Source organism: Aythya ferina, assembly GCF_964211825.1.
Source record: "Aythya ferina genome assembly, chromosome: 12".
Lineage (NCBI taxonomy): Eukaryota > Metazoa > Chordata > Aves > Anseriformes > Anatidae > Aythya > Aythya ferina.
Genome location: NC_140308.1, coordinates 19,766,600 through 19,791,745, shown reverse-complemented (window position 1 = coordinate 19,791,745; position 25,146 = coordinate 19,766,600). Strand labels below are relative to the sequence as shown.

Genomic DNA, 25,146 nt, shown 5'->3' with positions numbered 1-25,146 from the left:
CCCATGCCCAGGGAGGCACCCAAGCCTACTGCTGGCTCTGGAGGAGTTTTTTGCCTGGCTCTGCGTGGGACTGCAGGAGACACACCGCCTTTCCATGGCTCTGCAGTCCAAGCACTTACTCCTAATCGATTCTGACAGCAGACACCACTAGGAATACTGAGATTTATGAAAGAGCAAGAATTGCCACTAGCCTCTGTCCATTAAGGATACAGCAAAAACTCACTTTGCCCTTTGCAAATATAATCAGCAGAAGTGAGGCAGTTGCCCTTTTCAGAAGAAAGAGCACTCTCAAAGGACAGATGTTTTAGCAAAAGTCCTTAACGCACTCACAAGCAGTAAGGCAACAATTTTTTATTTTTTTTCCCATCAGAATGTTTCTCATTCCTTTGAGTGCTTTTCACAGACCAAATACTGTACCAAAAGCTGCAGCCTCCTTTTTTATCCAGTTATTTCCCCTGCACTACACAAATAATGGGCCAAACACAGGCTGGGTGTTGTGGGATAAAGCTGGCCCAAATATGGAAACCAAAACCCAAAAATCTGGAGGACCCATTCTGTGTGGTTTTGAAGGTAAAAATAAAGTGAAGGTAGAGGTTAGTTTTGCAATCTGCTCCTTTGTTGAAGTTATCCTGTGTGCTGGGAATGAGTTATCTCTGCATGTGTGCAGTTCTTCACTGGAAGGAAAAGCAGCCTCTTGCTCTCATTAGGAAAGGTCTTTCATCAGATGCTCAGGTTATTGTTTAGTAGTTCTGACATTTTATAGAGAATTAGAATATAGGAATTGTTATTCCTACAGTAGCACACAACTGATCTCAAAAAATCCAACAATTATCCTTAGTTGCAGATTTATTACTTTTTCACCTTTAATGTGATGAAAATCAAAAAAACCTTGATAACTCTCCTCCTTTTATTGCACACACAACTTCCAGGTGCTGCCACATACCTATGCAGGTAACAGCCTACAATATGAGGGGAAGGACAAACACAAGATGATGCATTTCCTCCTGTATTTTCTGCAAACTATGCAGCATGCAATTCAAGACATAATGTACTCTGTAAGTGATGAAACGAAAGTACCAGAGCAAAGCAGATGATTTATTTACTAACGGACCATGCTGAGGTACAGTTGAAGCTGAATAAAAACATCACTATTCCTAGACAGGCTCTGCTGCTTCAAGCTTCAGCTATTTATTCAGATAAATTTAGACATATTTGTTTCTTCTTGTGGGAAAACGTGTTTGAGCTCTCTCCCTTGGAAGAAAGGCAAGTCACTGCAAAATACTTACTGCCCTTGAGAAGAAACAGCAGTGGTGATGAGCCCACCAGGACACACAGGTCAAACCCAGGCAGGTTTCCTATTGCTTATGATTACTCAAAAGATCAGCTCTCCTGTGCCATCACGGGCTCCACACGTACCTCTGCATTCAGTAGTCATCCTTAAACAAGTTTCCAGACATAAATTAAATGCCAGTATGAATGTAGGCAGGGACAGACACACAGATCTTTTTTTTCTACCTGTCGTTTCTGTTCACATTACAAAAGACTCGCCTCCCCCTGTACTTACAAAAACAAAGGCAGCACTCCTCAGTGTCTCACACTGATGCACTTCCAAGCTTGCAACAGCCATCTCCCCCAGGTCCTTCTGAAGAGCAATTCTACTTTTTGTGAGATGATTATGGATTATATCCCAATCCGAATGATACAACAGGCATTAACAGGATGAACATTATTATAAAAATTTTTATCACCTTTGGATCCCCATGGTGAGTTTGCCCCAGTGCAAGAAGACTTCCTATTATGACAGTGCAGTAATATACACAGAACACAGACGTGTTTTGCTCTCACACCTAGGGAGATGTAGGCAGCACAAATCCCTTGCTGTGACTGCCAGTACTAGAAAAAGCCAATTCTGACCATCTGAGAAACTGAAAACCCCTTCCTACCCTCCTTCTAGAAGAGGACTCAGGTACGAAGTGAGGCAAGCTGCTTTTGCTCCATAGCTTCTGCAGACAGAGTCCTGCTGGTGCTGTAGCTGTACCACTTCCACAATTAAGGTCCTTTCTAAAACGCTACGTAAATGACAGGATAAGAACCACAGTCATACAGAGGTAATTTCAAAGTGCTTCACTAAATTCAGGTAAAGAAAGTTGTGTTTCTTTGCCAAGTCATCCTGTTACCTCATTAAAAAAATATCAAAAAACAACACGCATTTTTGAAGAGAAACAGTAACAGAACCTCTGTAGAGAAGCCCTTTGCTTTATTAGAGGAAAGCTCACTTGCTAAAAAACAAGTGACAATTATGTAACTTTAAAAATATTAATATATTTTAAATACTGGAACCAAGTCAGAATAATGCAATGTTCTAGGATAATGCATATTTTTTCAAAGAGACTTGAAGAAAAGCTTACCTTGGAAGCTTCACGCTGTTACACCAACCAGCTCCTGCATTAACTGCCCAGAGATAACTGGTACCAGCACAGGAACACGTAGCTATACTCTGCGACCAGCTGTCGATGCATTCCGGTAAGGGGTTTGGTGATACATGGATATGTGTGTTACATAACCGATTTCAATTTTAGTTTGCCCTTGATACATCATTTTTTTCAATTTTCTGTCCTGTGATGAGTTAGGGAATCCTCGGAGAGCTTCAAGACACAGAGAAAGTCACACACATCTGTAAAAACTTTATTTCAAAATCTTTTTATTCAACTGTTATTCAGCAATATACAATACAGTTTATAAACAAATGTCTTACCTTGTTTCCAATCTTCATTTAAAAATAAATATTATTGACAGTGAATATTAATTATGGTAAGATGTACCTTTTTAATTAAAATGTCTCCAAAAGAAATAACTTAATTAAAAAAAAAGGGAAATCCAAAAAAAAACAAAACTAAACACAATCTACTAAAAATATTTCCTTTCTTAGGAAGGGTTTTGACCCAACATCTTTACATATTGTCATAAAGATAACTGCTCAACAGTTCGTGCAAAATTAAGAGTCAGAGGAAAGGTTCAGAAAAGAAAAAATATTACATTAAAATAGAGAAATCATAGGTGCCATGCACAGAGCAGGGCTTTATACCATAGAGTCTGGAAACTAGATGCAATATTTTATGTGGTTTACTTTCTGTGACATCCCCAAAAATACGTTTTTCCCCCCATGTAGAATTTATCATGCTTCTTTCAGTCTCTTTCTGTCCATCCTTAAAACTGTAGGTATTGTTTTGCCAGGGATTTGTCCTGTTTTTAAATAGGTTCCTTTTTGTTTGGCTGAGGAGTAGTGGAGGAAGTAGTCCATCAGTGGTTTACTAATAAATGTACAAGCTTATGCAGTATTAACAGGAACACATATAGGAGTGGGTCCGTAGCATAAATAGGTCCTGTACCTAGAAAAGAAAGAAAAGGGAGAGGAAGAGGTGTGTTTTTTTTTTTTTTTTTCCTCCTCTGTTCCAATATAGAAGATTAAATGCAGAAGAGAAATACAGGAAGATTTATTTTTATCACATCAGAGCCAGGGGTCAGAAGCTTAATTTTAATAGTAAAACAGCATCCTCAAGCTATCCAACTAAGATAGCTTTCTCTTCCCCCTCCCAAGTCTAACTCCACTTAGGTCATCTCATTATGGATCACTAATGGTATGCCTAAACTTGGCTGCAGCCAAGTCACCAGCAATCGAGATTTCTATAAATACAACTTAATCTGGTATAGAGTTTCTTGAGAAATGACAGGTATCAGCCACCCATCTTTTAAAGGGAACTGACAAATGCCGTGGCTGTACTCCTTGATTAACGGGACATGAACCCATTTCATTTGGAATGGGAACAGCAGGACCTTGACATCTTCTTTACCTTTTATAGGAAAGAGCAGGATTTTAAATTTAAAGTGTGCACAGGAGCTATAGAAAAACAGAGGTGGTACGTGAAACATCTGTTACAGTCATTTCACTGGAATGGCAAGATTGCTCCCATCCATGCCCCACAGCTGCTTAAACTAAGGTACTTGCTCATATATATATTTTTTTAATTTTAAATTATTATTGTTAGCTGTGGCAGAAAGAGAGGTATTTACTGTGTGCCATGGCCTACTCCCTCTCCCCGGTACAGGCCATGGGGCTGAGGTGCACAGCTCTGAGGCACTGTGAGGCACCAGGGCTGCCTGATCTCTGACATAGGTCCCCAAGGGGCAAGAACAGCCTCTTCCCATGGAGAAGGTCTGCCATCCTGACACGGCAGTGCAGCAGGACCAGAGGTCACCACCTTTCACTCCCAAACCCTGCTGAGCCCACACCAAAGAGCCCAGGTTGGCCCACAGAAGCAGTCACTTGGGCCCCAAGTGCCAACCAGCAACACCTTTCCAAACCTGCAACAGGCACTAGCATGCTTGTCGTCACCGACACTGTAACATGACGACAGGCAGGGCTGCACAGCCGTGACTGATGTGGCCTCGGGACATTTCCACCACTGAGTGTGAAAGCAGGAGCCCGACCAGAGCCTCAGCTGCAGCTGTCATGCACAGAGGCAGCTGGGCAGAGCTCCATCAGTGCTGCCAGCAGAAGTGATCAACACCCAATGTACTGACAGCTCCCCAGAACCACTGTCAGAACCACTTCTCAAAGCGTTAGTTAAAAAAAAAAAATAAAAAGTGTTCAGTATCCTTGAAAAAGGAATGAGGCCACTTCTATTTAAGAAATTCACTTCAGGCACCCTAATGCAAATACTTTTGTCTTGGTCTCCAGGAGATGCAAGTCTCTCAGCTGTGCCATGATCAAAGGAAATACCTCAAAAAGTTCCTGAGTTCATTGCTCTGGGGCTCCCTGTTCAGGCTGCCTCATAATCTATATATGCCTCACCTGCAAAGCTAGAGTATTATTATCCAATATCAAAAAACAGTTCATGGTAATGTTGTGCACAACTGAGGAACTCAAGAAATGTCCCCATAGTGCACTATCTCATAGACGCCTAGACTATGTGGAGATTATTTAGTTATTAAGGTTTTAATTAAATCCTTGCATGCAGACACACGTGGCAAAGGGCTGCCCACTTAGCAACGGCAGGTTATTAAAAAGAAAAATTCTGTGTTCATCTTAAAGCTGAAAACCATTAACAAACACAATCAAACTCAGGTCATTAAAGCAGCAATAGTTTTTTTTTTTTTTTTTTCAAAAAAGACAAAGAGCAGCATGCCAGAAAGAGTACAACAGCTACAAAAACTCACAGTCCTGGGCAGCACAAGGGACAGGCTGTCACCAGCCCCAAAACCTCCTTGCTGCTCAGAGGCAGCAATGCTGGGGCTCACAAACTTGGATTTGCCTTCATCGCCCCAGGATCTAGTCCCAAGCCCCACAGAGCTGAGAGCATAGAGGCTGCACCCCCAGAGACCCACGGGCAGGGTAAGTGGGTCCCCTGCTGCACTGAGAGTGAAGGCAGAAGATCCTTGCAGTACTCCGACCACTGCTGCAGTGATTGAGGCTGCCACAAACGGTGTGAGCCTTCCCAACGCTTCTCACATCTCCCCTTTCTGTAAACAACATGTCTGTTGAAGAGCAGAAGCTGAGAAATGAGTTCTTTGGAAATCTCTGGGCTCTTCAGAAACGAAGGGAAAACACATCAGGAGTCTTTGCAGTATTTTATTTTTTAAATACCTTTTCATGTATGCAACACTTAAATGCTTCATCTCAGGCTTCCGACCTGCCACAGGCTGCGCGCAGCTCAAGGGCTTTGGCAGGCAGAACGTCTGTCTCAGGAGCACATGTAGAGCAGAACACCCAGCTGAAGTGTGGTGGTGCCCACCTGACCTCATGGACCCAGCTGACCCTTGCACACCACCTCTGTGCAATTCCCTTTGCTTCAGGATGTCACCCTATTGCCAGCACAGAACACCAGACCCAACAAACTGGCCGTGTACTATCACATCCCCAAGGCAAAGAACTATCCTGATGCCACTGACTGCAGCCTGGTGTTTCGCATGGCGTGTGGGCCTGTCAGCACAGTCTTCTGAGAGGGCTCTAAGCTCTCAAGATTGAGCCAGAACCAAGGACACTCAGCCTCACCGGCCATATCTGCTAGCACAATCACAGTTCAGATCATTGGTTCCCTGGTGCACGTGGATATCACGGAATCACAGAATTGTCTAGATTGGAAGAGACCTCAAGATCATCGGGTCCAACCTCTGACCTAACACTAACAGTCTCCACTAAACCATATCCCTAAGCTCTACATCTAAACGTCTTTTAAAGACCTCCAAGGATGGTGACTCCACCACTTTCCTGGGCAGCCTGCTCCAATGCCTAAGAACTGTTTCAGTAAAGAAGTTCTTCCTAATATCCAACCTAAAACTCTCCTGGTGCAACTTTAGCCCATTCCCCCTTGTCCTGTCACCAGGCACGTGGGAGAACAGAATAACCCGCACCTTGCTACAGCTTCCTTTAAGGTACCTATGACCTCCTTTAATGTACCTATAGCCTCCTTTAAGGTACCTATATGGCTCCAAACACCATGCATTTGTTTATAGGTACATGAATGAGGCTACCATTTAGTCTCATTCTTTTTCCTCAAAAATACACATTTGATTCACAAATATTCTACAATTTTAGCAAGGATAAAACCCTAAAATTTACCTACAGCACAGAGAGAAAATGGTTTGCTGACTGGAAAGGCTGAAGAACCCCCATCTTCTGTCTTTAAGCCTGACACGCTACATGATATCTGAAGACAAACTGCTTATTCACAAATTGCAGTCACTGACACAACAGACCCATACTTGCACTCACCACATCCTCATTTCCAAGCTGTCAGATGGCTTTTCTCGCTTCTGGGACGTGGCACAGCTGCAAGAACTCCAGCCCAGGTTGGTCCCCATGTGCCACCCTGCTGTGCCCAGGGACTGCAAGCAGCCAAGGCTCCTGGCAGCTGCACACAACTCGCAGGTGCTGAATTTCTTCCACTTCCACACCTGCCCACCACTGCAGTGAAGATCTGGCCTTGGCTATTTGTTATGCCCAATCCTAAATGTCACAAGGACCTATTTTTCCATGCCAAAGCTCAACTTGTTCTTTCAATCACAAATCCAGTTGGAAGAAATTTTGCACTTCTGTAAGGGGGGAATTCCCCTGGAAACACTGTAAGGAACTGGACCCGGAGCAACGAGCTCTTGCAGCTCAAGTGCTCTTACAACCACCATGCTGAAGGGCTGCAAGAACACCAGGTTAGGATTGCCTGTATTTTGGATGGAAAGCAGTATTAGTCACATCACGGTGTGTCTGCTGCCCAAAATCATTCTGACTCTAACTTTATGTACCAGTTCAGTTTAGATCTCGATCCAGGACTGTGAATTAATGCAATCTATTTTTTTAATTTTCTCTTTGCAAAAATTGCTGTTATTTTTAACTTACATTCTCCATCTTCTGAATGTGGCAGCAGAATTCAGTTCAAAGTCTGCTAAAGTCTCTTAGTAGTTAAATAAATGTTAAATATATTTTTAAAAATTATTTTAAAGCAGTTATTCTTACTGAACACCAAATACAAGTTTATTCTTTTTTTTTCCCCATACCAATTTGGTATGGGGAAAATTCTGCTCTAATACATTCAAGCAGTAGAAGCAGATACACACAACAGTACAATTCTCTTCCCTCTTAACAAAAGCCGAGGGTAAACAATTTCCATTAATTTCTCCCTGCTTAGTTAACCTGAACCATTTTCATTATAGCTAGTACTGTTTATAAACATGCTGGACTTAAGTTACCTGAATTCTGCTTTTGCTGCAATCGTTTAAAACGTGTCATTGCTACATTTGCAGATGAAAATAAACAGAATGTGGTCTTGATCACCAGGGCCTGGACATGAGATCTGACCCAGATTTGAGTGCTACTATCCAGAGACTTTAAATCAGGAATACACAGTTACTTGGAAAGTACAAGCACTTAAAATAAATTATTTCATTTATGTTCTGAATATTCATTTGATTTTTTTTTCTGTAAGCTTACTCACCACTACACAGATTTACATTTTTTTTGTTAAATTATTTATATGCACATGGCTTAAAGGGAGAGTCTAGCACTAAGTAGAACAATAACAAATTGTTCTGTTCGTGTATGGTGAATTGCTCTTTGGCATCACTCATCCTTCTTCTGGATTTACAACATAATAATGTTTTACTGTAGTTTTCTATTTAATAATTTGTTTTGTGCAAGCATTCATCAAATTTGGACTTAAAGCAGTTCATCCAATTGAAAACAACCATTAATTAACCAACTGACTTGTGACACATGTTAAAAATGGGATGATTATTCTACCAGCTATATTTAACCAATGGCAAAAACACAGTTTCCAGCCGTTTCCTATTCTTCTTCCTAGAAGGAATATGAACAGTCACTTGGTGTTCCTCTCTGTGATGGTAGCAAGATGCTGGGACAGTTGTAGTAAAAAGCCAAAAGATCCCAATAGTTTATTTTCCTTGAACAACGATGTAACGCCTAAAATTTGACTATGTCTTTCAGATGGAACTGAGACCCCACCTGGCAGCATCACTAACCCATTTCTCTGTACTGGCTTTTATGCAGTGACACTGTGAGCCTCAGCCTATTTCCTTACAGACTAATGTTCAATAAAAACTCTCAAACCTGGCATTTCATTAAGAGGTCAGCGACCAAACTGACCATACAGATTGATTTATTCTCTCAGTCCAGAAACTTTAGACTGTGCGAGAGATATTCTTGGAGAAACTACTCCTACTATTGTATCTTGGGAAAAAATAAGGTTTTGTATGGGTTATTGGTCACGGATCATTACAGGCAAATTACCTCTTATATAAAAAAAATTCTCTCACTGACATAAATTTGGAGCACTTCACCAAACTTCAGATCTAAGAGCTTCTTAGAAGTTTTTAATTAAAAAGACACCATTACTAAAGTCACTATACACTTACTGAACTGCAGAGATAATAGCTACACCACATCAGAATTACTCCACAGTTTGAAACTGCATCTTACAAGCTGCATATGGCCTTCTGCTCTGAGATACCTGCAGCACAACTCATGCTACGGTTTTGCTATTGTGGTTTTTAACACACACTGCGGAACTTGCCTTCCTATTGCTCACCAAGGGCTGCTCCTCCAATGCATGCAGAAGTGCATCCAGAGCCCGTGCTAACTTCAGCACATGCTCCCAGACAAACTCTAGGCACCTCCTGATGCTGCTAATTCTGGCAATGGTGACCTCCTGAATATTTATAGGCAACTGCATGGGATGGAATGTGCTCACCACTGAACCTGCTTAGAGGGCATAATGACAAAATTAGTTTCCTACCCCCTACACATTTTTGTTTATGATTGGCTGAATTTTGGAACAGCTTTCCATAACCCATCTTAAAAAAAAAAAAAAAAACAACAAAAAACCAAAAACCAACCAACCAAACAAGAAAAACCACTGCATAGAAATAAATACGTGCTGACTTCCATGAAACGATGCAGGCAAATATTAGTGGTCCTGCTCTCCGCCTTCATCCAAGCCATCAAGACTTATAGATCACCAGGGTGAAACTATTACTATAGCCTCAAAATCTTCAGAAAACAGAAACCAGTTTTACTAGCCAGAAGACACGAGTAGTATTGTACAATTTTGTCATCATTTTAGATCTTTTCAGTTACACTTTTTGTTTGCCTTCCCTTTTTAAGAAATCCAGTACAATGTTCAGGCCTCTACTTAGAAATTAATTGCCAAAATACACTCTAGCAAGGGTAACTGAAAGCTACACCTAGCTTTGGAAAGCCAACAGGTTTCAATATTTAAAATAAGATTTGTATTTTCATTTGGAGTGTACAGTCCTCCTGAAATGATCTGATGTTTGCCTGTACCTGTATCTGTGTATGTGCTGGACCAAACTCATGTGAATGAAGGTGGCGGTAACATACAACAGGCTGGATAATTCCACAGAGACTGCACAAAGGGCAACACAACACCCATTTCCAGTACAGGCAGAAAAATAAGCATCTTTCTTTAAGGAATAAATACAATTCTATGTAGCATCCTGGTTCTTAAATTTTGATTGTTCTTTATGTCACATCTGAAAAAGCCCATCTAGGACAGGACTTTGGTGCTTCGGTGGTAATCTACAGCACAGGTAGCAGGAAAGGCATGGAAATTACAGCATTTTGAGAGGCATGACAGCGCTGCTAAGGAGACCAGGGGAATCTTGTTTCCTTGTGAAACAGAATCTCCCAGCTCCCTGAACACATCTACTGACATGCTTAAGCCCTCTTGAATACCCTGAAGTCCCTGCTTTAACGCATTCTGTGAAAACTAGGTCACATACATCAGTTATGGACAGGTGAGAAAATACAAAAATCAGATTGTGAGGAGCGGAGTGTGTAGTCATGCAAGGAAATTATGCAGATAGAAAAGTTTGGTTCTGATACAAAGTGTAGAAGAGAAAAAGATTCCTTCTGCAGTTTTGATTTGCTGAAGTACTGCAGTGTTTTGCTGGAAATCAGTCTGCTTGAGCACCCATGGGATAGGAGGGAGGCAGGAGCCGGTACAGGAGTTGGGTTTGTCTCTGTTAAGGCAGCTGTAATTATTGAAGTGGATTTCTGATCACATTAGAGCTCATTTCAACCAAACCTCATTAAGGCCACTAACAAACAGAAAGGGGGGTATAGTTACAGCAGTGGATTTGATTTGATGAATGTGTGGAAATGCATACCAAGCAGAGAGCAAGAAATACTTCTACCTTTATCAAAAGTTCTTACACTTTTCAGGTTGCCAGGAAAACACGACATTTCTCTTACAACAGGCTAGTAAAAACTCATCTCCCATTAAAGTTACAAGTAGGGACGTGGAACATGGGGAGCTGTCTTCCCTTCTGTGGCAGACAAAGACAGCCAGAGCAGTCAGTCTTACTGAAAGCCTCAATCCCGTCACGAAACTGGCCTATTGAGCTAAGGTGGTATCCCGAGCGCTGACAGAGCAGCCGCTGAGCTGGCTCACGTGGAACCAGCCAAATGAACCGCCCGACCACTCCTAGTACCTGCTCTTGGAGAAACTAAGGAAAAGCTTCAGGAAAACACCAGCACTGATTTATAACGAGCTCCAAAAGGAAACGCTGCTATGCACAGCATCAGAGTAGAAGAGCAACGTGTCCTGAATACTTAAGAAGTCTTCATTCCATATGGATTATGCAGCCTAAATATGGTATACTGGTCTGAATCTAAATAAGCCGGTCGCTACTGCAGCTGGTCTCTCATTTGTAGCACCTTCCCATAAACGTTTCTGCTTTATTATCTGTGAGATGACCTCTGCTCGGCAGGAAGTAAAGACTCCACATACCTGATGGTAGAGACCAGAAACATGCAACTGTGAATTTATTTCACTCTGGAATTTTCTGCAACTCCATTATCTAAAACTAACTTAACAAAATCAAGCACCATTAATTTACTGTTTGACACTTGAATAATGACAGATACACAATTTTTTGTAATATGATTTGGTGAAAAATGAATTTTGAGCTAAAATGTACAGAAAAATAAATAACTACATTAGTGGTAGTTTAGGTGGTAAATGAGCATCCAGCCCTGCACATCCTTCTTCAGTACTACTTTGTGAGCAATTCCACAGCATACTGATGTGCACAAATAGCAAAACCAACAGCTCGAGTAACTCACATCATGAGGGAGATTAAAAATGCTGGGATTAGGGTTTCAGCTACTGAGCTCTGAACTGAGCCTGGGCCATATTCTCGATTTTTTCATTATAAGCAGGAGAACTAAAAAGCCAAGTCACAAAAAACATGCAAGCTGGATAGCAATGTGGTCAGAGTTCCAGAAGTCAACACTTAAGAAAAGACTTGCAATAAAAATCACACTAGATGGCAACATCGATTTCACATTCTGCAGATGTGATACATGTTGTAAACATTTGCAACCCAGAAGTAAAGAACCAGACACATCAGTTCTCACTTCATTGTCTTTTAGAGTATTTTTGATCTGATTACGATTAGGAGTAATGCTAATCGTAATCACAGCTGCCAGTGTAGCTGTGATTATTATTCCAATCAGAATTACTGAAGCTAAACTGATAGAAGTACAGATTACGTAAGTTTTTGTGTTTTTTTTTTTTTCCTCCAAAAAATAACCTCATCTTATCCATACTTAAAGAAAAGAGCTAAGTACATTAGCAGAAAACATGATGATACAAGGAAAAATGCTGTACTGAGAGTACCTGAAAAAAGCAGAGCCTGTCAGGAAGGGATCACCTTTCTGCTATAAACAAACATGGTCATTTTGTGTACAACCCACAAAGACCCTCCAAACCTTTCCACTGACTGCTGCTAGTTTCTAGATCTTAGCTGAATGAAGACATTGCTGTGCCCTAGACCTAAGGGAGGCAAACCTTTACAGCCTAAGGCAGCAGAGGGTTACCTGGAATAACTGTGGACACGGAATATTCCTCAGTGCTCTCCTGTATGTAAAATCTACAGGTCCTCAGCATAAGAGGGATTCAGATTAGAAGTCTGCTCTTAAAATGCACACAGTAGTACAAATAAGGGGTGAATTTTACACGTGACCAGCAGCCAATAACACAACAGACACAGATCAGGATGGCTATCAGAGGAATTGCTGACTGTGCTCTGCCTTGTGTCGAAGCTAGCTGCTGCTCCTAGCAAGCACCAGAAGGATGCTCTGTTTCCTAGCCACAGCTGTACAAACGCAGGGTAAGACCAGACACCCCAGCAGCTCTGGGCATCCTACGCAAGCTCCGCTAGCACAGTGCTGCTCTCCAGCCGGGGCACAGCGACCTGCCAGCCCTCATGCTGACTTCTCCACAGAGCACAGTTGCTGCTCTGCCAAACTGCCGCTTTCCAGCTAATAAAATTGCCTCCCAACTGATAACAGCCTAGCAGTATAAAATAGTTGGTTGTTAACTGCTGCTGTGACAAATAATACCATTCCACTGACAACCCCATTTTTTCCAATGCAAACCTATTTGAACTGTTTATTATTGACTTATGGCATTGCTCTGCCATTATCTAATTAAAAAAAAATAAATACACGTAATAAACAGCCGTAGCAAACCTGCCAGCATTCTCACTGCTTTAGCAATGCTAAATCAAAACCCTGAAGAAACCCCTCTTATTACCAGTACAGCCTTGTCAGGTGGAAGCACCGTCTTCACAGGATTGCCCTGAGGTTCATTCCCTGGCAGCTCCTGCTTTATGTTTGCTTTTCAACTACAGGCCACCATGATCCTTCTCAAAACCAGTCCCATTACGATTGCCTCGATGTTCTTCAGTGCTATGACTGCTAAGCATGCCACTTAAAATATATGGATATCATATAATCCACAACACAGTTCAAGTGTTAGATCATACATCAGTAAAGCTGCATCAGAGGTGGTGAAGACGTAACAATTCTCTGCCTCCCTTGCATATTATACAGCCTGTTAGCTTGTACTTCAAACTCAGGCTCCATTTTGCAACCTATCAGAAAACTGTACCCCCAAAAAAGCCCACCAACCATGGTACATGTATATTCTTGTCCTACATGTTGTCCGTTCATGCAAAAAGACACATGGCTGCACTCAGCCTTCGTCACACAAATTTCTATTACTCACTCACAAATGAGAAATATCATTCCAAAGTCTAAACCAATTTTATATACAACTACTACATTAATTACAGCATCTTGCAACACTCCTTTCGTTGCTTCAGTTTGTTTGTTTTTAGTATTCTCTCATCTGTAACTGGAGGATATTAAAAAAGTTCAACTAATAATCAAATTTCTTCAAGGACACTACACAGGCTTTCATAGAATAGGTTAGTACAGTTTTGTCTGTCTTGTCCTCCAAGAAACAAGCTAGAATCACTCAAAGGAGGTTACTCAAACTGCATTTCTGCAGTACGGAAACACCCTAGCACAGCTTGTTTCTGCCCTAGGTATTGAGGTGACACACTACTGCAGTTTGTGCTTTTGTCCAGTTCAAGAGTTAATCCATATTACACACATACAAAATAAGATATTTGACCTCACTTGTCCCCAAAGGAGTCTAATTTGCCTAGATATTGAAGTGCTAGTGATGTGTATTTAATGAGAATTCTTTTTGTGTGTTTATTATCCAGTGACATTTAGGAGGTCAGCCTGATAATTCAGTTCTGGCCTCTGTGTTTTGCTACTTTATTTAATGTAAAGGAAAATGTGATGCGACCCAGGTTGCATTTAACTACAAACAGCTATGGTATGGGAGCTTGTGTATGGTCTCATAAAAAGTATGGGGGGAGTGAAGGAGATCCATACATTACAGAGATGGGAGCCTAAGCTGTACAACAAAATAGAGACTTCCCTTTCTTGCTATTTTGTGAAAAGCTCATCTATCAAAGACAAATGAGATGTCCTGGCTGTTGCTCAGACTGGCATGCACAGTCACTCAAATTCTGACAGAGCCAGAAGAACCCTCGACCCAAACTCTCACTGAGAAGTTAATCCAAACTCAACCACAGCCTCCAACAAGCCACAGTTCACCATAATCAAGAAACTGCGTTCCCATCTCTAAAACTCAAAACAAAAACAAAAGCAACCAAAAAATAAAAGCCACCACCAGCAGCAAAGCTGCTTCCCAGTCCCCAGGGGAGGTGTGATGCTCCCAGCATGGTCTCCTGCCTCAAGGTGGGCTGCCACAGCTCGACTTTGTGTATGCACTGTTCTTCCAAGCATCAGTGGGAGTTGCTCATGCACAGGGACTGAACTGGAGGGGCTTCGGGGGGAGGGGGGGGGGGGGGGGGAAGGAAGGAGGATAGGCATGAAGTGAAGACTTCTGTTCCTTGCTGTGAACACTTCATCTCTGCATAACACGAGTTTCTCTGTCTTTCCTAGAGCACTCTAAGCATAATGAAGCACAGTTTCTTGTTTCACACTCCCATCTTTGTTTATTTTATTTAAAGCTCTCACTTCAGAGCTTTGTGGCTAGAGATCAAACAAATAAAAGGGAATTTGGAAGCTGCAATGTCTGATCTCAATTCTGCTCAGAAGTTAAACTAAAAATTGCCCCAAAGCAAATACACAGGCACTCGTTTTGGAGACCATTTGGTAGCACGTAATACAGCCAATCTGCCTCCCCGAAGGTCAGTGCAAAGATCCTGGTTATTACCTCTGCTATCAGATGACAAGGTTAGGCTCATGACTAAGGCACTAAACTCGGATTTAGGAGATTCGGAATTAACGTTCTGTGTTTAGTTTCACAACCACCACACACTTGACAAACTCGCTCATTGTTCTTCCTGCCATGTGTCCATCCCCTCATTTGGACTAAGAACTTCCTGGGACAGGAAGTTCCTCTCCTATTCCTCCCATTTACCCTGTAAAAACCAAGAACACTAGCACTATATGCGGTCCTTTGCTTGCTCACCCTGTTTTTATTCCTACAGTAAAGATTCAATTTGCATACAATTACTGAATTTGAAAGCTAAGCACTTCTTCTCCTTTAGAGCCACATGGAGAACTCTAACAGTATTAAGAACAATGACTTTACCAGAAGACCTTTACCTCCTTGCAGTCTAAATAAGGTATTTTCAGTTTCTGCTTTAGTCTACCTTAATGACAGATGAGCTGTAATGTTTTTGTATCTCATGAGATCACAGCACTGAGTTTTCAGACTGTAGTTTAAACATTACCGATAGAGTCCTATTTGAGCAGCTAACACTTCTGACACACTGAGCAGTTTGTCTGTCACATCAGATCTATTCCCTTACACACTGTGATGCTGATCACAACTTTTTTGCCAAATATGATTTCAGATTACTTTTCCCAAACTATGGATTTTCCATTTATGACCTGGATTGTCAGATGGGACTCAGTGTTCTTTAAAGCATCTCAATGACAGACACAGTTATTCTAATAAATTCATGTTTCAGTTCAACAAGAAGATGTAAAGAATCACATTTTTCCACAGTCCATGCATGACTGGGACTCCAACTGAAGTCAACAAGAACCCTGCAGGCACATCTGAAAGCAGCATTTGATCTATAATCGCATTTACTGAAATACAGCACATACAGACCCTATCTTGCTACACTGAACATATTGAACTATTGCAATGAAAATAGGATTAGATCGCAATTAATCAAGGAAATACTAGCTAGTGCCATACCATCAGCTTTTAGGCAGAGCTCTCCAGTGTATTATTACATGAGGGTGTTTCTTAATCACTGACAGCAAACGCATTGTTTGAGCCCATTTCTACTTTTACACAGAGGAAATACCCCCATGTACAATGAAGACTTACAAATGCTAAATACGTTTGAGAGTAATTGTATGAAATGATTCAACTGTTGCACACAGATTTGGTGCAAGTACTTATCTGCATCTGTGCTACCATGCTCAAAATATGCTAATGAGGTATACATACCATGCCACTATGCATGTCTGTAAGCCATACACCAACACAGGACCAGGTCCTGCAGTCTCATACACCATATGTGAGCAAACACCTGGTTTGATCTTATGGTCCTACTCTGTGGAAAGCCAGCTGCTACACTGCCTTGATGGGGAGGACTTGAAAGAGGGCTTCCAGTTAACAGAAAAAAAACAACAAAAAAAAACCAAAACACAGTCAAAATATTTCCTATAAAGAGACAGAATTCTTTATGAAGAAAATTAACTACCACTTAGAACAGCTCTAAAGAACACCACTTCACCATACAAAGGGGAACTCTGAAGCATGATGATGCCACTTTAAGACATTTTGAAGAAAGTTTAGTACTTATCCCATCAGAATGACAGTGCTGGAGATCCAAGTCTTCTGTTTCCTCACAAAAGCAGGCAAAACCCTTGTGGTTCCTCATCACACCAACTTCCACACTGGCATTTTATCCATTAGTACATATTTATTCTGGATAGGTAGAAACACTTCTCATCTAGGGTAGATAAATCCATTTCTTGTCTCCATACCAAGCCATCTCTCTCTGCTTCAAACTAAGTGCCCAGCCCAGTCTGTCTAAACACACCGGGGATGAGGGCAGCAAGCAGCAATCCGCTTACCAAAGCGACCAGGGAGACATCCACTGGTAGTAAGGCTCAGACAGCTCTGGACCAGAAGGCACCCGAACTGGAGATTTGAGTGTCAAGCCTTCCAGTTGTCAATCTCCTGAGCCATGCTGGGGTTGATGCTTTATTTGCAAGTACTTAGAGGCAGCTGCCACAAACACAGAAATTACAGTAAGCCAAAGTAGAAGCCTGTCATTTGGGTTTCTTGATTTAAACAGTGCAAAAAGATGCTATTTTCACAGAGGACCGTAGCAAAAATACAAAAGGAGTTGCCTCCCTTGTACAGAGAGAATGGCAGTTGCTGGTTTATAGCTTACTAAATTAAATAACATCAACAAGAGTCGTGTGCTCCTACGCCACCCTCAGCGTTGTCCCTGAAGGGAAGCCGCCACAGCGTGGCAGTGTTGGCAGCTGCCAGTGAGCACTAAGCGGTGTCACAGCAGGAGGCTTTGTTTTAGCCATGCTGCAGCCCTCTTTGCATCACTCTCCATCTGGAGATCCCCACAAAATACCCTCCTGAATTTCACCACCTTTTTCAGTGATTATTGTCACTCCATTATCTCCAGTGCTGGCCACAATGCTTATATTTCATTTTCAATATGTAATAAAGCCTAGAAATGATGCAGCCGTACCACATCCCCAAAGCACAGACATGTAAAAAACCAGGACAGACAGCAGTTTAGATGCTCTGGGCAGGGGTCCTGCCCTAACAGACATATGTGACACGCTGTCCTGGCGGCACACGCTCACATCCATCTGTTGAGATGGAGCTGAGCCCAGAGATTCCATCATCCCGTTTTTAGTTTGTATGCACCATGTAAGCTCCGGGTGCAGCAGGCAGGGTGCACGGTACTGCAAATCCTAAATGAAACTTCTGTCGTTCGCATGGAAAACACTGCAAGAATACTCACTATCGGAGAGAGGAATGAAGAAACACAAAAACAGTCACCAGCCCTGGGCTCTGAGGGAGAAGCTGGTCTTTCCAATAGCAAAGAACAGATGTATTGTGGCGTTGGGTTCATTTGTTGTGGTCACCGAATTCAGCAAAAGCAACTAGAACTTTTTGATGTGCCCCAGGCACCTGTAACTACACCTCAGGAATTATCACTCTGCCTTGCACTAGTTACCAGTGAATACGTAACTTACAGTCTTAACAGATAGTAAAACTTAATTTTCACATAAACTTCTACCTGAGAAACAAACCAAATTCTTCACAAACAGCAAAAGGTCATAACCAGAGAAAACGCTGCACCTCTAAAGCATTAGCAGGTCACAGCAGACCACGAGTGACAGTTTTCCTTTACTATGAGCAAAAACCTGCAAACATTTGCTCCGTCTGTGAAGAGGTGCCAGGAAGAAGTGTGAATATTCCTGCCTGAGGATTGTGAATTTGTGTCAGAAGAGACCAAGCAGCGAGGGGAGCTCGGGGCTTTCCCTGCACAGCCGGTGCCGTGTGCCCGCTCCCCATCTCGCACAGGTGACTCGGCAGGGCGTTTGTTCGACGTGAGTGGCGATGAGCTCCGCCTCGGCAGGAGCAGCAGCAGGCTGCTGGCAGTACCTTTGCAGCGCAGATTTCAGCCCGCATTCCTCGTCCCACGCCTTGCCGTCGGCAGCGTAAACGGAGCTTTCCAGCTCTGTCCCGCACCCTCAGCACGGCACCGTGGCACCGGGCCCCCCCCGCAGCACGCGCTGCAGCCGCCCCGAAACCTTTCCGGGCTGCGCCCCCCCCCCCCGCGCCCCGCCCTCGGGGGCCGTTTCACGCTCGCTCCGCTGTCCCCCGGGCCCCGCCGCGCCCTACCTGACCCGTGCTGCTGCCGGAGGATGGCGGCCTGCCCGGGCGGCGGCGAGGCCGACGAGGAGGCCGTGGCGGCGGTGCTGGCGGCGGAGGGCCCCCCGTCGGCCGGGGGGGGCGGCGGGGGCGGCGGCGGGCGCTTGCCCGGCCCGGGCCCGGGCGGCGGCGTGGCCCTGGCGGCGGGGCCGTGTCGGCGCGGGGCCGCCCCGCTCTGGATGTGCGACACCGCCTCGGCCGCCTGCACGTCGGGGGGGGCGAAGCGGGACAGGACGCGCAGTAGCGCCTGTGCCTTGTGCTCCTGCGTCTCGTCGGCGCTGTAGTCCGCCACGCGGCACTCGTAGACGCCCTCGTCCTGCCGCCGCACGCCCGACAGCCGCAGCCGGTGCGAGATGTCGTTGCCCTGGACGCGCACCGTCTGCAAGAGAGTGCCCCGACGCCGCTCAGCACCCGGCCCGGCCCCTCGGGCTAGAGCCCCCCCGAGGGGTGCTCGAGGAGCCCGGTCAACCTCCCCCCCCCCCCCCCCCCACTCCGGTCGTGCGAGGAGCTCCCGGTGGAGGAGGAGGGGGGGGGGGGGAACCCGACGTGCACGGGAGGGGTGCGCGCCCCCCCGCCCCAGCTGCACTTACGCTGATTTTTGTTGCGTCCTTGTTTGCCACCTGCGGGAACGGAAAGGACAAGGATGAGAGGCAGCTCTGGCAGCGCACCCCGAGATGCTCCTCTGCCCACAGCCCGGGGGACAGCCCCGACAGCCCCCGAGGATCTCCCCTTGCAGCCGTGCTGCCCCCCGGCACCGAGCGGCGCCTCGGAGCCCCAGGATGCGCCTCCCGGAGAGCCGGCCGTCATCCCGCAGGCGCAGCCCGTCATCGTCTATTGTGAACGCAACTCACGGCGTTTACAGGAGGTTAAAGAAGACGTTTAAATCCGAGCGATTTATTTCCCCGCCTGACAAGTGACTTACACTTTCCCCAGCCAGGCGGCACCGCATTAGCTCAGCGGCGGTACGCTCTGCTCTGTGTCGCTATCCGAGCGCTGCAGAAAAACGAGTGGAGGGCTGAGGGCAGCTGGTGCAGGCGGCTGCTGTGGGGCTGGGGGGGCCGTGCCCCGCGCTACAGGGTCGGCACCCCAAATCGCCGCAGCGGGGCTGGGGGCTGCAGCACCACCTGGGGAAAGGCAGCCGAGTGCCGAGTGCCTCGCAGCAGAGCCTGCCCTCCAGCCAGACGGCTTGCTAGGGCAGAGAACACGCGAGATTGAACTCCATGCATTTTAATTTCTTCACCCAACTGCGTGGAAGCATCTTGCCAAGCTCCAGGTACAGACACAGGTGCTTATGAGAGCCCAAGAAACTGTGTGCGTTTGCATATTCAGACTGCGATGTATGTAACATCTGAAGGCAGAGAGGTGTTTCTCTCATGCCTTTATCTGCTCTATCAGGGTGCAGATGGAGGCTGTCCCACCTCTCATGGCGATTCCCAGCAGAGCTCACAGCAGCACTTTCTTTTCCTCATTCCCATTTCATACTACAGCTACTTTTGACTGCCTCTCTCGAGTCTTCATTGCTGATTTTGTAGCAGGACATTTAGCGTTTTCTATTTACGGTCCTTAAAGCACTATTTTTATTTTTTTTTTTCCTGGGGTGAAGCCCCCCGGCACATGCCACGACCTCCCTGTCCCAGTGCTTCCACCTGCTTGCCAGTACCCACTGTCCTCTCTGGGACCGCAGGGTCCATCCTGACCACCCTGTGCACACACTGCACGGACACGTCTACACAGTACCGCGTTACCTTGCTCCTGCTGCCAGGGACGCTGATGGCTAATTCGTGTGCAAGTTCTCTGGCTGGTTCTTTAAGGTACCACCACTGGATTTCCAAGGAGTACGAGGTGGATCCGCTGGCTCGGAAAGCACAAGGCATCTCAATATCATCTCCCTCCCTAACAGTCACATCTTTGGGAACTTCGGTAAAGGTACCTGGGAGGGGAAGACAGAGGGACAAGGGCTGGTTAACAGGAGGTTCAAAGCCAGCACCAGACTTCTTCGGTGAGTGGGAGCTGCCGGAGCCCAGGGGCTGAGCGCTTTCAGGCGGACCGGGCACTCTGCACCGTGACAAGCCAGTGCCGCGGCTCCAGCGGGCAGGAGAGGTTTGTCGGGGGCCTGAACTCCCTTCCCACCCCCTCTCCCCCCCGGTCCTCCGGGGAAGCCCCCGGCCGGAGGCACTGCTGCCCGCCGCCCCCGCCGCCCTCCCGCCCCGGCTCCCCGCCGGTGCCGGCCCCGGGAGCCCCCCACTCACCGGTCACGCCGAAGAGCAGGGGCGCGTTGACCATCAGGTAACAGAGGGTGCCGAGGAGCCCCCGCTTGCCCATCGCATCGAGGGGCCAGGCTCGGGGCGCAGCCGGGCACGCCTCAATCCATCGCACGCCGCGGCCCGGCTCCAGGCTCCCGGCTCCCCGCCGAGCCTCCCGGGCAGCCTCCGCCCGGACGGGGGGGGGACCAGACGGAAAATCCGCGGCCGGCGACCGAGGCTCGCTCGGGGCTGGACGCGGCGATCCTGGGAACCGAGCGGTAAAACCTCGTCCCGTGCTCGGCGGCGAGAGGGGCTCAGCTGCCCTGCGCCGAAGAGGGGCTCCCGCTGCCCAGAAGCGAGGAGGCGGCGCCGGGCTCCCCTCCGAGCCCCATCACCGCGCCGCGGCCGCTCCTCCTCGGGGCTCCCGGCGCGCTCCGACGGGGCGGCGGGGCCCCGGCTCCTCTCCCGCACCCGGCCGGCCCCGGCTCTGCCCCCGCACGGCGGAGCCGCGGCACGGCGCGGCCCGGCCCGCCCCCCGCCCACCCGGGCGGCCCCCGCCGCGCCCGCGCCCGGCCCTGCCCCGCGGCCCGCCCCCGGCGGGAGGGCCCGGGCCCGGCACCGCCTCCGTCGCCACGGCCTCCGCGCGGCCTGGCCGCGGCCTCTTCCTCTGCCGCCGCCGCGGAGGTGTCGTGCTCGCCGGCCTCCTGGCGCAGGACGGGGCTTTGCAGCCGGATGGGCTTCCCAGCTCCCCGCGCTTGTTACTCGTTAAAACGCCTGGCGGAAAAAAGAAGCGCACGGCTCTGTCGATTCGGAGTACCGGGCCGTAAAAAGAACCCGTCTGTGCGGCTCAGCTGTTTCTCAGGCAAATGCCCCAATTAAAAACCAGAAGTGCTCGCGAGTCAAGTCAGTAAGGTCGTTACAGTGAGTTATAACCACAAGCAGAGTTTGATTTCTGCTGTAAGCAATGAGGGGAGACTGTATTTTAATAAATCTGAGGTGTCTTTGGCCTTCTTTTCCCCTCTGAAATGCCATTAGGCCACCGTTGTATCCAGCCATAACTTCATTTAATCACTGGGATGGCATACGAAGTGGCTTTTATGACCCACAGGAAATTTCCTTCAGGTTTTTTAAGGTATCCATACCTGACTGTAAAGATACACAAACATCTCTATGGAAAAAATATTTAGGAACACTCCTTTTTTGAATACCTAAGGCCACTTTTTAGAAGAATGTCAGTCCCCAGCTTCCCAGCTAGCTCCCAGCCTGGCCAGGCTGCTGGAGGCTGGTGTGGTTCTGCCCCTCAAAGCCCTTCCAGCTGGGCACTTCAGGACGTCCATGCAATCCTGAGGGATACCGAAACTGCATCAAATTGGTACTTCCTATCTGACATTTTTTTCAGAGCATTTTCAAGTCACTTTTACTGATCATGATTTGAACCCTGCAGGGGCCCTCTGGTAGGACCACGACAACTTGCCTGAGGAGCATCTCTGTGCCTCTCCCCACAGGTTTTATCAGGAGCCTGAACCCTGCCAGCAGGCAGAGCCCAGCTCCCCAGGCAGGTGCGGCCAGGCCCAGCTAATCATAAAAGCTTTTACTGCAATATCTATTAAACACCATTTAATCAAACAGTCTAATAATCACTTACGCTTTGCTTTTCCACCCAAAAGCTCAGTGAGCTTAATGCAGTAAGCAAGCATCATTTCTTTCCACATACGTGGCCTGAAGCCATGTAGCAGTGCAGTGAGTTTTATCACCACTTTGCCAGCATCCCTGTGAGTGCTTCACCTGGCAGGCCGCACGACAGACATACCTGAGAAAGGAAATCCAGCAGCGACTGCACTGGGCAGCACAAGTTTTCAAGGCAAATCCCAGGGATGGGTTAGCTTGTCCTCTGCGGGCGAGGCAGTTCCATGACTCTGGGCTCTTCCAGAGGACTCCAGCCAGGAGGACTTCGAAACATCTATGGATAAACAAAACGCATCATCAAACTGTGAGCATCCAAAGACAAATAATACATACGGGATGACAAACTGTAGCTGTGGAAAGCTGGCAGCCTTGACACAAGGATTGCTTTCTTCTGCTCTCTTACAAGACTTCACAACATAAAATCCTTCTCTTTTTACCCCAAAGAACCAGATGTTTTCAGAATGCAGTTGCCTTTTTGTATCAAATTACCAGCTGTATACATGAGATAGTGGCAAATCATATCTGAAAAACTTTTACTTAAGTTTTTATTAAAATTGATGTTTAAAAATTTATTCTGCATTGTGAAAGTTTATAAAGGTTTGGAATCAAAAAATACCCAGTTCGTGTTTAAGTGAGTTTTGTTTCTTAGATATATATAAAAAAGTAATAAAAATGAAAAGGAAAGGTAAATGCATTTAAACTTAGTTCTATTTTAATAAATCTTAGGTCGTTATTGTAGTAATAGTGTTGCTAAAGTGAAGACAGTTTTATCTTGAATGTGTCCCTTGGTTTATAACGTTAAACCTTCAGTCCTCCTGTATTTACTACCTACCAAATTTGATTTTATATGTAGCAACTGAACACTCTAGCACTGATATCTTTGTATTCAATTAAACTAAGGAATTAGGAACATGAGTGTGTTTTTCACAGTCTTAACAGAGTAATAACAAGACTCTTTTTTATGTTCTCATCTTCTACTAAAATTATAATGGGGGACTATTGTGCTGGTAGCAGACTGGCAAGTATTCGGTGCAAATCATTTTGCTCTTAGGATCATAACAACATTTGAAGTCATTTATTGATTCAATCCTGCCAGCAAAAGGGACTTCTGCAGCAGAGAAGCTATCACCTGCCTACACTCCTGCCCTGAACAGTTGATGAAAGCAGGAATATCATAGGGAGAAGCTCTCTTTGCAGTTGCTGATCCTGCAGCATCATCCACACCAGCAATTTTCAGTGAAATGAGGGCTAAAAGCTCTCATTAAAAGGGCTTGAATTAAAATATTCAGTGCTATAAGTGAAGGCTCTGTTTTGTTGATGACAATAATTTTTCTGTAATTGTCACTCAGGTACCACAGTAGATTGTGTGGCATATAGGTGACATTATTTCATAGCTAGCCAAACTGAAATTGGTTGTTTTTCTAGAAAAATCCTGTGGCTTTTGCATAGCTTTCCACATCCAAATTAGATGTTAGCAGAGAAGACTCTCTCCGCTGTAGGCTAAGTTGAAACACAGGGCATTTGCTCTGGCAGCAGGACTCTTAGCCACTTTATCCAAGTGACTTCATTCCTAAGCCATTCCCTAGAGAGAAGGTGGCTGGGAGAAGCTCTGAAGTCCCCTACCTGGATCCCGAGCACCTTTCTGGGAAAGCCAGGAGGAGTCTGAAGGGACCCTTGGGTGAAACCAGCAGAATTCCTCAAGAAGGGACAATCATCTTTGTCTTCTCTTAGTCTTAATCTCATAGTCCGCTGTTAGCACCAAATCTCATTTGATATGCAATGTGGGAGCATCGCTGACCTCAGGAGCTGATGGCAATTAACAGCGGAGGAGTATCTGGTTCTATAAGCAGACACTGAGACTTACGGGACTGGTAATGGGAGACTGCTCTTGCTGTTGCTGGACCATGTTTTATAGCAACTCATGAAATCCCATAAGTGATTCCAGCTCTCTGTAGCTGCTGACATTTAAGAACATTTCTCCCTGTAATTTTTTTAAATGACTAGCAACTCCATTATCTGAATAACCAAAATACTTCCTAACGGCTGCTTGAGGAGCCTTTAATTCATACCCTGCTGTTTGGAGTTAATCCATTCAAAAATTAAAACAGTGCAGGTCACCTTTGAGAAGGAGAATGCTGCAAAAAATCATCCAGTTTTATACACATGAAGCATATGTGATGAGACATTCACTTTGAGTTGGTGTAAAAGCACTGTAGCATACATGAAGAGACTCAGTAGTCCTACCGTGTTTAATCAATATTCATCTCTGCCCTAAATCCTCCAGCGGAAGCAAGTCCTGTTCAGCACTCTATTCTCAGATTTTTGTCACAGTTCTTTTCTCACCACACCGATATATTTTC

At 45.6% G+C, this 25,146-nt stretch overlaps 1 protein-coding gene across 1 annotated transcript; it reads right to left on the bottom strand.

Moving 5' to 3' along the window:
• Nucleotides 1-1,892: 1,892 nt before the first annotated feature.
• VSTM2B (V-set and transmembrane domain containing 2B) lies at nucleotides 1,893-21,635 on the bottom strand. Its single transcript, XM_084533161.1, has 5 exons — nucleotides 21,107-21,635; nucleotides 20,603-20,787; nucleotides 19,448-19,477; nucleotides 18,828-19,236; nucleotides 1,893-3,389 (listed from the first exon to the last, which is right to left on the bottom strand). The coding sequence occupies exons 1-5, from the start codon at nucleotides 21,177-21,179 to the stop codon at nucleotides 3,301-3,303; spliced, it is 786 nt and encodes a 261-aa protein (XP_084389287.1). The 5' UTR covers nucleotides 21,180-21,635; the 3' UTR covers nucleotides 1,893-3,300.
• Between the last annotated feature and the right edge of the window lie 3,511 nt (nucleotides 21,636-25,146).

Excerpts from the sequence above, each read along its gene's own strand:
- VSTM2B (XM_084533161.1), bottom strand. The coding sequence starts at position 21,179 with ATGGGCAAGCGGGGGCTCCTCGGCACCCTCTGTTACCTGATGGTCAAC. Across the intron at positions 19,478-20,602 it reads TCCCTGGCAGCAGGAGCAAG|GTGGCAAACAAGGACGCAAC; the intron begins GTAACGCGGTAC and ends CCGTTCCCGCAG. Across the intron at positions 19,237-19,447 it reads AGGACGCAACAAAAATCAGC|ACGGTGCGCGTCCAGGGCAA; the intron begins GTAAGTGCAGCT and ends ACTCTCTTGCAG.